At 46.1% G+C, this 12,228-nt stretch overlaps 1 protein-coding gene across 6 annotated transcripts in view; it reads right to left on the bottom strand.

Moving 5' to 3' along the window:
- Nucleotides 1-207: 207 nt before the first annotated feature.
- Nucleotides 208-12,228, bottom strand: part of STK17B (serine/threonine kinase 17b) — a 28,522-nt gene continuing 16,501 nt past the window's right edge. For 2 of the 6 annotated variants that reach the window (XM_060177537.1, XM_060177538.1), the window contains exons 3-8: nucleotides 11,900-12,112; nucleotides 9,672-9,816; nucleotides 8,638-8,764; nucleotides 6,054-6,102; nucleotides 4,816-4,995; nucleotides 208-3,393 (exon numbers count right to left, since the gene is read on the bottom strand). In XM_060177537.1, coding sequence (XP_060033520.1) covers nucleotides 3,108-3,393; nucleotides 4,816-4,995; nucleotides 6,054-6,102; nucleotides 8,638-8,764; nucleotides 9,672-9,816; nucleotides 11,900-12,112 — 1,000 coding nt within the window. In that variant the 3' untranslated portion in view covers nucleotides 208-3,107. Of the gene's footprint in view, nucleotides 3,420-4,815; nucleotides 4,996-6,053; nucleotides 6,103-8,637; nucleotides 8,765-9,671; nucleotides 9,817-11,899; nucleotides 12,113-12,228 lie in introns of all 6 variants that reach the window. The other 4 variants (XR_009545899.1, XR_009545898.1, XR_009545900.1 and 1 more) reach the window with 4 other exon arrangements.

Below are 12,228 nucleotides of genomic sequence, written 5' to 3'. Positions count from 1 at the left end.
AGCGCAAACATTATAGAACACAAGGACCCAGGTTCAAGCCCCCAGTCCCCACCTGCAGGGGAAAAGCTTCATGAGTGGTGAAGCAGGGCTGCAGGTGTCTCTCTGGTTCTCTCCCCTACTCCTCCCCTCCCCTCTCAATTTCTCTGTCTCTATCAAATAAATAAAGTTTGTTTGTTTTTTTATAAAAAAGCAACGGACAACCAGAAATGTTTAAGAAAAAAAAGTGCTTTTTAATTTTTTAACCACAAGGATCAATAAATTGGTTTAAGTAATAGCGTTTTGTTGTTGTTGTTGTTGTTGTTTTAAAAAAGCTGGTGTGTTCATGTTTGTCTCTGCACCATAAACAACATGATTATTTGACAGCTGATGAGGTATGGCAGTTATAATTTGTGTGGAAACATACATTTAGAGTTTAATGTTCTTCACACTTCATGAAATTACAACTTGACAACAATTTCCCAAATTGGAGGCTAGAAAACTTCATTTTAGTACAACTTGAAACTCAAGTATAATTGTTTACACGGTAAGAACCTTCCAAGCAAGTTATCAAACCGAAAATGCACAGATATAAAAGAAATGTAAACTGTTATAAAACACCAACATTTATCAATATTCCTCATAGCAAAGTTATTTCAAAGTAGGAGGCCCGAGCTGTTTGCCACCCATTCAGAATGAAGGACAGTGTGGCAGAGTGGACTAACTCAGCAGCCCCTGGGCACACCGGTCGGCTGCTGTGGCATCCCGTGGGGTAAAGACCCTCATCTCAACCTGGACAGAGACGCCGCCTTAAGAAGCCACCGTCATTTGACTTCTCATGGTCAGATAACCTTGGGGCTATCCAGGAGGTGGCAGAACACGACAGCTGTAACTGTTACCTGCATCTGCTTTCTATTCGAATCAGACTTTCTAACTCATGACAATTGAATCGTAATCTTCAGATGTGTGTAAGTGCCACAGCTGGCTCCCTAGACTCCTATGGCAGAGACACACAGTATCCGCTATTCACAGACGTTTGTTTTCATCTTGGAAGAAGAAAAAAAAAAGAACTCAATTATTTACCAATAAGTCCTCTGTCAAGAACTGAAATTAATTTTCACATTTGAGTCTGTGAAAAATATTTAAATTCAGCCTCATACAAAACAATGCTTTATATATATAGTTTATGCAATCACTAGCTGCCTTTTTACAATGAAAACAGTCAGGAAAAAAGTTATGGACCTATGCAACTCTGTATATTCTCTTAGCAAAGAGGCATATAACCGATAGTCTCTTACACTAGCATAAGGTGGGTATAAAACATTTTTAGAACTAGCTTATATTTAAAAAAATCAAACATTTCCTATTCTTCTAGGAAGGCATAATTCTATAAAAATTCAAAATATGTACTCTCTTGGAAAAGTAATAATCTCATTAATTTACTAAACTTTACCTGTATTAGATAATACTGAAGACGAAGAAATGAACAGTCAACAATTTATATTCTCATCAGTTTTAGATATATGCAGGCCAATTCGGCTTCTGCAGTGACTAGTTCATTTAATCGACGAACTGCTGCTTAGAGATCCTGACTGTCTATTCACACGCCATGAAAAGAGTCTTTCTGGCACCTGAGTTGAGCTCAACATAATAAAGAGCAAAGGATCTCTACGGGAACCTTATCTGTACATATATACACCTACATGCACACACACACCCACACACACACGCATCTACACACACACCACACACACACGCCTACAGACACACACACACGCCTACAGACACACACACGCCTACACACACACACACCTACACACACACACCTACACACATACACACCTACACACACACACGCGCGCGCGCGCACACGCGCGCGCCTAGACACACACTCACCTACACACACACACCTACACACACACATACACATACACACACACGCGCGCGCCTAGACACACACTCACCTACACACACACACATACTCCTACACACACACCTTCCTCTAACATGATGACTACATGAAGGCAATTTTCTACTTTCCCAAATAAAGGGGCCTATTGGGTATTCGAAACAGCTGTGTAGTCATTGGGAGTTTGATAAAAACTTCAAGAAGCTAAACGTTTTAGAATAACATAATTTAGAGGGAGAAAACTCAAGAGACTTTTAGTCAAGACAGAATTTCTTTTCTCATGCTGACAAAGTCACGGTTATTTGAATAAGATCATGTCACGGACCATTTCACCCGGTGTGGAGCCATCAACATTAGCCCGCAAAAGGAGCAAGTGTCCTCCCACTAGGGAGCTTGAAGAATGACACCCACCACTGTTAGCACCACACGCACAGTCTGCTCTCCCAAGACTCTTGCTTGATTCCTGCAAAAGACCATTAGAGGCCACTCTGCAGTGGCTCTCGGGTGAGTCTCCTCACTTGTGCAGTCTTCGCAGAGGGACCCACCTGCTAACACCTCACTAAACCCAGAGCCGCTGCAACTGTGGTGTGGTTATCCACATGTGAGTGACTAGCTTGCGCCTGAAGACAAAAGCTGCTTGAGAGTCTGTGAGCTGGCTGCGTCTGTCTAGCAAAGACTCTCCCTCCATAGCAGAGGAGATGGCGTGGGGACTTGATGCTGTTTCAAAACATTTCAAACTGATTGAAAAAGACTTCCGGATGCAAACTGTCTCAAGCCCGTGTAAACTAGTGTAGATTCTTGCTTAAATGCACCATGCTACCTTCAGAACTCTGTACTGAGGGATGGCATAGGACTCAGCCGAAAATGTCTTCAGCTTGTTCAGCTTGTATCAATCATGACTCAAGCCACCCTTCTTTCCTCCTGCATGCGGACACTGTGAGGCCCCCAGTTTAACTTGTGATCTCTGTCACCATGGAAACTTACAGGTAAACATTCTTGTCATATATTTAAATAATCTCTTCTCCGCAAAGCCAGTATCTTAGGAAGAAAATGAAATGATGCTAGTCTCTAGTAATTTAGCACTGAAATACCTCCCTAAATTCTTCTAAGCAAAAGTGCATTTAGAATATAAACACTCCACTTATGCAGCAACAAACCACAGTCTTGAGCTGGAGTGGCTTTCGAATTCCACATCCGGCGATGGGAGCCGAGGAGAAAAGTGCTAACAGAGTAAGTCTGGCACCAGTTCGTGGGGGTTGGCGAGTGAGTCGTCAAAGCGGAACCTCTTGGGAATCACAGTGCCGTGGTCCTCGGGGATGTTCTCCTTGTCCTCCTGGGTGCCGCACGTCCCGTTACAGGAGGGCTTGCAAGTCTTGTCTTCGGAAGCCCTCACTGTATGGTCCAGAGTCGGAGGTGAACTGGAGGCGTCTTCAGGGTGAAGCAAGCTCCCCAAGTCCCACTGCTGCAGCCAAGAATGAGAAAGGCAGCTCTCCGCTGTCGGCCTTTGCCTTCGAAAGAAAGGACCACATGGAGACTGAGAACAATTGATTTAGCTGCGAACGTCAGTGACTCCATATATATATATATATATATATATATATATATAATTGGCTTGTTTTTTAATAATAAACTAACAAAGTTATAATGCATCCAAATAGTAGAGATGAAAATTATGTAGATGTGGAGTGCTTAGGTAATTTTAATTCTATAGTGTACTGTGAACTCAATTATCGTGAAGGTCACAGACAGACCTATCGAGTCAAAAAGTTGGAGAATGTGTATCAGGTTCACAAGTCCAAGTTAGAGAAAGAATAAAGGGGTGCTGGCTTTACAAAAACCCTTTGTGATTAAGCCCGGTTATGATTATAAAAACCAATAAACAGAAATATGGTGTTAGCTGTGGTGTAATCTTATGATCCTGTAAACCATTATTAAATCTTTAATAACAACTTTAAAAACATAAAAAATAAGCTTGCTAACAAAATTTTAGAAGGCAGGTAAAAAAAGAAATACTTAAGAAAACAAAGACTGCTTATAACCAGAAAGAAATCCATCAGTCTCACTGTTTCTACTAACTAGTCATTCTCGTGCCAGACAGAGCCCGCGGGAGCAGGTCCAGACTGCGTGTGAAGCGACCGCACACGATCCCTACCCAGATCCCTCAACACCGACCCTCAACAGGTAAGGGGACTTGGTCCTCTGGGAGATCCAGTCACTGCCAGAGGAAAAGGCCCTCACAGATGAGAGCGTCGGGACCCTAACCCAGGGCTCTGCATCACAGTGTCTGCGTGAGGCATAGCCAGAGCATCCCACGGTACAACAGGGGGCCAGCTCGAGCTGTTAGTGCCCTGACGTCGCCAGACTGCAGTGAGAAGCCCCAGTCCAGGCCCAAGTCCCCTTGTCAGCAGGCAAAGGGCACCTGCTCCTCAGGCCCATGAGGGCGACAGACCTGGAGCTACGGAGCCACAGACCATCCCCACAGGGGCTAAACTTTACAGGCTCACTCACCACAGAGACCACCGGGCAGGGTTAGGCGGGGAGGAGAGAGCTCGTTACTCCGCTAGTCCCTGTGGAGTAGTTTATATTTTCTGTGCTTCTACTGCCTGGTGTGTAAGTAAAGGATCTCTCATACCACCTCACTTTCTGTTTCCCCTAAAACCTGACTGAATATTTCTCATGACTTAACCCTGGTCCCCAGCTGCAGGGGGAAAGCTTCACGAGCGATGAAGCAGGGCTGCTGGTGTCTGTCTCTCTGTCCCTCTCTGTCTGTCGCTCTCTAACACCCCCTTCTCTCTCGATTTCTAGCTGTCTCTAGCCAATAAGTAAGTAAAGATAATTAAAAAATTGAATCCCACTTTGAATGCATCTCTTTCAACAGACACGTTATTTCATAGTAGCCCATAAATATATTCATTAATGTTGTTACTCACTCTGGATTTTTCACTAAAAGGCTCTGGATAAAGTCAGCGGCCAACTGTGAAACAGATGCGAAAGTCTCTTCTGAATAATCCACATTCACTTGAGAGATGTTGAGAAACGTCTCCTGGTTGTCCTCGCCCACGAACGGAGAGGTGTGCGTCAGCAGCATGTAGGCTATTACACCAACGTTCCTGAAAAGCAAGGGGGGTGGCAGGGACCTCAGGCGCGTGCCCCCTTAAAACATGCCCACAAGAGGGGCGCTCTCAGAACTTGCAGGCAAGCTGGACTTCGACTGCTGGTCAAAACGCTTATATTACTACAGTGGTTGCGAGGTACTAAGTCTGCTCACAGAACAAGAGTTCAAGATGAATCTAGCTTGTTACACATCAGAAATGGTCAGCTTATGCTCAACCCATAAACAACACGAAGATGGTGAATGAAGCCAATCACACTGTGCCTTCCCACACCTGTCACTAAGCATAAAACGCCGCTCAGAGAGCTGCGTTTCCCAAGTGTCCGTTCTGTGGGGCCCTGACAGGAGTTCTGTCGGTAGAATCTGCAGGGCTGGCAAAGCACAAATGTTTTCTTGTGGCAGAACATCTCAAAGCTTGAAGTGTGTTCATGGCAAGCGGCTGGCCCCGGCGCAGGAGGCGGCACGCACAGTCTGCTTCCCGCACTGGCGCGACCCTGGCTCTCTAGTCACGGGCCCGCCTTCCCTCGCAAGCTCACCGGGAGTCCCACGGAACCCGGGCCACGAGTCTAAGCTCTGACGTGACCGTGGAGGCTCCCACTGTGGCCCTTCCATCAGTTCCAGCTCCACTGCCCACGACACTCCAGCCGTGCTAGCCACAAAAGCCCACGGCACCCAGAGATGTATTTCCTGCTGAATGTTGCGGGGACCTGGCTTCCTCTGTCTGCTGAGCAAGCAGGTGCCCTCCCGGTCCTTCCAGAACCAGAGTAAACGCTCCACCTGGCAGCCACCTGCAGCCTCCCCCATGCCGATGACAAGGTGTTTCACCTTCACGGAATCATGTGCGGAAAGGCACTGCACCGTTTGCTTGGTTTTTCTTTTACTGGACCAGGACTACCTTCAGGAAAGCACTGACTTCAAAAGGACAGACAGAGGGTTCCTGTAACTTAATCACGATACTTCAAAGTCATCTAAAGGAAGCCTTGTCATTTACAAGTGAAACAGAGGAGACCCGGCATATGCACAGCACTCAGCACAGCCACATGGAGACCTCCTTACCACATATCTGTCGCAGTAGTGATAGGCTCATAGTTCAGGATTTCCGGAGCTGGAAGAGAAAATAAAATTCAATGCTGATAATACTTAAGATCCAGAAAATTACATGAAGTGAGAACTGGGATTCATTCTAAAGAATGATTAATAACAGATCAATAGAAATTGATCATAGTATTAGCGATTCAATATTAACCAAATTATATAACCAATGACTTGGAATAACTGGTAGCTATACAATTTCTTTTTTTTTTTTTTACATCATTTGTCTCACAAAAGGAAATAATAATAAATAAAATGTTAAAAACAAAAAACATTTTTAGTTTGTATTCGGCTGCTGTTAGGAATCATCTTGCATTGTTTTATTAGATAACTTACATTTTGCTCTTCAGTATAAAAAATCAGAAGCATTTTATATTTGTCAAATATATTATATTTCCTGGAAGTGATTTAGATTTTCAAATAGATTAAATAACCTCTCTTAAAGCTTAATTTCCTAAGTAGTTAACATCACACCACCTATTCCCCCGTCCACACGTTTTAGAATATTTCACCCCCCCTTTCCCGTCCACATTTTTTAGAAGGGCAAAATAATTTCTCCATACTTCCTAAACATTATCATAGAGTTTATATTAGTAGAAATCAAAACTAGGAACTTTCACTGAATACTATCTTATATTAAAAGACGGTTTCTTCATGATTAGTCAATAATTTGTTTGGCTTTATATGTTAACTCTTTTTCTTTTTTTAAATTTTTTTATACTTATTTATTTTCCCTTTTGTTGCCCTTGTTTTTATTGTTGTTGTAGTTATTATGGTTGTTGTTATTGATGCCACTGTTGTTGGATAGGACAGAGAGAAATGGAGAGAGGAGGGGAAGACAGAGAGGGGAGAAAGAGACACCTGCAGACCTGCTTTGCCGCTTGTAAAGCGACTCCCCTGCAGGTGGGGAGCTGGGGGCTCGAACCGGGATCCTTAAGCCGGTCCTTGTGCTTTGCTCCACGTGTGCTTAACCCACAGCACTACCGCCCAAACCCCATGTTAACTCTTTTTCAGCCATCAGGTTCCAGACGCTACCGGACCTCCCTGGGCAGACAACCCCACCAATGTGTCCTGGAGCTCGGCTTCCCCAGAGCCCTGCCCCACTAGGGAAAGAGAGAGGCAGGCTGGGAGTATGGAGCCACCTGTCAACGCCCATGTTCAGCGGGGAAGCAATGACAGAAGCCAGACCTTCCACCTTCTGCTCCCCACAATGACCCTGGGTCCATACTCCCAGAGGGATAAAGAATAGGAAAGCTATCAGGGGAGGGGATGGGATACAGAGTTCTGGTGGTGGGAATTGTGTGGAGTTGTACCCCTCTTAGCCTATGGTCTAGTCAGTGTTTCCATTTTATAAATAAATTAATTAATAAATTTTTAAAAGATGGTTTCCTAATTTTTCCAAAGAGAAACTGACTCTTAAGACTCCAAATCTTTGTGAATGCAGCCTTTTGATGTGTTTATATATGTGACTAGAATGTCAGCCTCTGTCACACCACTAACAACCTTTTCACATCTTGGAGCTGTGCTTTCGCTCCTACTAGTAACCAAAAGCTAGTAACCTACTTTGCTGTTTTCAATCTGGAGGGACAGTCAGCTGCCTGGCTGAGTGACAGTTGCTCTGTTTAGCTGCAGGGTTTCAATGCCTGCGAGGAGGTATCAGTCTGAGCAACCCACTACTATAAATTCCTCCTTTTATTGCCACTAGGATCACTGCCTACCTGACAAACACACCACTCCCAGCAGTCTTTATTATTTATTTTTCTTCAAAAATATACAGAAAGCAGTTGACAGGAAAGGGAGACTGAGAACAAGAGAGGCAGAGAGACACCTGCAGGAACGATGCCCCTCTCTGGGTTTTCCCCTGCAGGTGGGGACTGGCGCTTTAATGTGTGCCCTCAGCTGGCGTGCCACTGCCTGGCCCAGTAATACTATGAATTCAGACACTGCACGTGCTGCCCCACGCAGCGTACAGGTCTCCCAGCTACAGCATGTGATCTGCTGATCTAGCCTAGTAGTTCCAGAATGTCTGATCACCTGCGCTTTCGTGCCCTTCTTCAGATATTCCTCTTACAGCCTCAAGATAAGATCACAGTTTAAAGCAGAAGCAGTAAATACCAAGGAGACCAGCTAGTGCTTTTGCAAGACCAAAGGTATTTGTATTGTAAATTGCACTGCAGTTGGGACCAAAGTCACGTCTGACTAAAGGCTTGGTCCTCCAGGCGATGACAGAGAAGTGATCCTCCCAGCTTCTCCTTTTTACCCTTTATCCTGCATCCCTAACTTCCTTTAGTTCCTTTTTCTCTACACCCATGATTTTATAGACAAATATCAGCCCTTTGGATTTTCATGTCCAGGGTCCTGAGGCTCAATAACTCAGCAGTCCTATAGCCATGTTTGAGGCTTTACATGCATCAAAACTGAATCCCAAGGACTAAACATTTGGATCAAATACATGCTGGAAAGACAGGCTCTAAAATGAAGTCACATCGATTCACGTTGCGGTCTGGCCACCTTCAAGAAGGTGTGGAGGGTACAAGGAAGCCCTTACCTAAGTACTCTGGAGTCCCCATGATTTCCCGGAGTTCACAGGCATTTCCTATTTTCCGAGACATGCCAAAGTCTACGATTTTTATGTCTCCGAGAGGATATACACTGCTCAGTAGTATGTTCTGAGGCTAAAAAATACACATACAAAAGATAAATAATATACAACAAGAACAGCTAGTCTCATGGTAAAGGACAATTCAGCAGAGCTTATTGGCGAATTATTATATATTTTATATATTATATAATATATATTTCACTGAGTCATTCATCAAACGTCTGCTGAACTGCTATTTAGGGGAAGCCACCCCTTCAATAGTAAAGTGAAAATACCTCCGAGAGAACTCTTGGCATGGAGGGAAAGGGACTGAGCTATGCACAGAGACAGGCTGACCACTTTGTTTTGAGATGTCCTAGCAACTGACCACACTCCATCAAAGTTGATATGAACCCCCAGAAAAAGAAGACATGATTCTGCCCACTGTAAAGTCCTTGGATGCTTTGCACCTACAAGGGTCCTTGGGCTGATCCTTAAAGAATAAACCAGAACACACACACTCACAAATGCTCCGGGAGCAGCATGGAAGTCAGCTGAAGGGACAGTAACACAAGGGGCTGGGGCGGCTTTGCAGAGCTGGCCTGCTGTGCCAGGAAGGGGGAGCGGGGCAGGAGCCCAGACACTAGAGCCTGAGAGAAAGCTGAAGGAGGAAGTGTCTTTCAGGGAGTGCAGGTCAAGGACCAACAGCAAGCCATCTCCAGGGGTGGGACCCAGAGTGGAGTGCTGCGACTGAGAGGAGAGTAGAATGATCCAGGGAGACCATGAGGGCAGGCGGGACGGGAGGGCCCTAGCACTGCCCACCCTGAGACTCACTCGCACAGCATGCTGGGCCTTCTCTAGCGCACTGGTGCAGGAAGGGGCCCGAGCTCACTCTGCACACGCAGGCCCAACTGCTGCCCCGCCTCCACAACCCTGCAAGTGAGCATATGAGAGCGGACAGAAGACAGAGCTGTGTCCTTTGGAATCATGGGTCATGATACCTTTAAGTCAAGGTGGACGATGTTATTCTGATGCAGGTAACAAACTCCTTCGAGGATTTGCTTGATGAGTCTGATGATGTCTTTTTCAGAGACCACTTCAGAAAGCTCAGGTAAACACAAGTTGAAAATTTCTCCACCTGCAGCACTGGAATGAAATCAAATGACAGAAATTTGAGAAACCACTGACCTGAAGTGACAGTTTTAAAATATTTCAGTGCATTTAGGAGGACATGCAGAGTAAAAGACAGACGGCCTTTTACACAACAGTGCACGTCATACCTGCATGCGAACGAGAACACAGACACATAGCCTGAGGCACGTGTCAGCACTTCACAGGCATGTGGAGCACTGGGCAAGGAAGGTAGATAAATAACAAGAAGATTCTGGGTTTTAGCACTTGACTAATAACACAGGAAACACCGTAATATGTGAGTCTTGATGGGATTTTGTTGTGGCATAAAATAATAAGGTCAACTGCTGCACTGCATCAAAGCAAAGGACTCTGGGGTGGGGGGAGAGTTCAGGTCCTTCCTGGAACAGGATGGCGGGGGAGGACCACGGTGGGTGGGGGTGAGAGTGTGATGTGGAAAACTGAGAATGTGACGCATGGACCAGCTACTGTATCTTACTGTCAACTGTGAACCATTAATCCCCCAATAAAGGGAAAAAATTAGGTCAAGTTGCTCTAAAGCAAAGGACTGTGGGAAGGAGAGGCAGAGTTGGCATGGAGGGTGCTGGGGTAGTGGTGCATGGTGACAGAACAGGACCTGGCCATGGGGAGAGCGCTTTGCAGACAGTTCTCCTAGGGAGATGGCGTGCTGTGCTGCGACCACTAATACCTGCCCCCACAGCGGTGACTGGATAGGCCCGTGTGACATTTTGCAGGTGACGCGTGTAGATGCTGACTACAGGGGTGAGGGAGATGGCTGAGAAGCTAGAGCAGAGGTATTCCAGCAGCCGGGGATGCTCTGCATACCACCCCCATGCCCCCTTATAACACAAGGAATCGAAAGACTGAGCCAAGGGGACTCAGTGAGGAGAGACAGATGCACAAGTCTGTTCCCAGGCATCACACAATCACAGGCCAGATTTGCTGCTGAGCTGACATCAGCTTTGGTTCTGATGCTGATGTGGGTGACACAGCATCACCCTTTCTGAAACACTTTGGTGTGTGAGTGAGAAAGGTCATGCTATGCTGACGGCTCTCAAGGGGTCGAGAGGCAGCAACGTGCCCACAACAGCTCGGATCACGCTGACGTGAAGTGTTGGTTGTATTATTGTTTCAACTTCTCTGTAGATTTGAGATTTTGTAAAATAAAGTCAGGGCAGAAGAACGGACTTGTAGGATGGCTTGAAGGAGGCATCAAAGTTTGTGATTGCTCTTGGAGTGACAGATTTTGCAAATTGGAGTTCACCAGCTCCAAAGTGTGCCACCCTTTTCAACAACTAAGCCTGTCTGACCAGATTCTGACCTCTGAGGGATACTGACATGACCATGTCAACTCAAGAGTGACAGGAACATTAGCTGGATTACAGTCCTCATGACAACGTGGTCCCAGGTGTGACTGCCCCAGTGAGAATTAAAGTATTGGGTTGCTGAAAAGTCATGAAGCTTTTTTGCACAGAGAAACACAGATAAAATGCATCTGACTTTTCTGACAGCTCAGGGTATTGGTGGCCACACACTCAGGCCACAGGCACAGCCCTGGCCTGAGGGACTCAGAGAACTCAGGGAGAACGACTGAGTCAACGTCTACGGTGCGTGAGGCTCAGCCACTTAACCTGCTGAGACTTTCTTTATCAGCTTTACTGTCAATGGCCCCATGTCCACTTGCCTCCCAGTTTGAGTGCTTTATTGCTGACTTTGAAGTAAAACCCAGCAGCTTCTCACACACTTCAAATACGCAGATGACATGCAGGTGGGTGCATTTAGCAAGGCCAGCTGAAGACCCTGACAGAAATGACCCTGCAGGGCTGGAGGGTGGCCCTGCACCAGGTTCTAGGCTCACACGACACCACAAGTATCAACAGAATAAGAGGGATGAGCCACCACCCTTACTCAGCCTCACTCCAGTTGCGCTAAGCCCTTGTGACATCTTGTCAACGCAAACACGATACTTTCTCGTCATAGGTATTTTTACCATTCTTGTTCTTGGCATTCCAAGTCCATGTACCCCATCAACACAGGCGCTACAAACTCACTGGGATGTGTCCGAGCGCACACTTACTATTCCAGCACCAAGATGATGTCGCTGGCGTTGTCGTAGACTTCGTGGAGGCTGATGACGCGGGGGCAGGCCCCGGCCAGCTCCAGCACAGCGATCTCGTGCAGAATCTCCGCCCGGCAGTCCTGGCCTCTTCTCCTCTTCTTCAGGAACTTTGCGGCATACTCCTGGCCGGTAGATTTGGATATGCACTGTCGGACCACAGCAAACTTTCCCCTGTGGGAAAACATCAGGACACTGGTTATTTTTCCAGAGAGACCGACGTCAAGAAACAGAGACAGTCGGCCCTTCTTCAGTCCTCTGAAACATTCCCGACCCTGGGAGCTCACCCT

The sequence above is a fragment of the Erinaceus europaeus genome, chromosome 18 (assembly GCF_950295315.1).
Source record: "Erinaceus europaeus chromosome 18, mEriEur2.1, whole genome shotgun sequence".
NCBI classification, from domain to species: domain Eukaryota; kingdom Metazoa; phylum Chordata; class Mammalia; order Eulipotyphla; family Erinaceidae; genus Erinaceus; species Erinaceus europaeus.
This window is presented reverse-complemented; position numbering and strand designations above follow the sequence as displayed.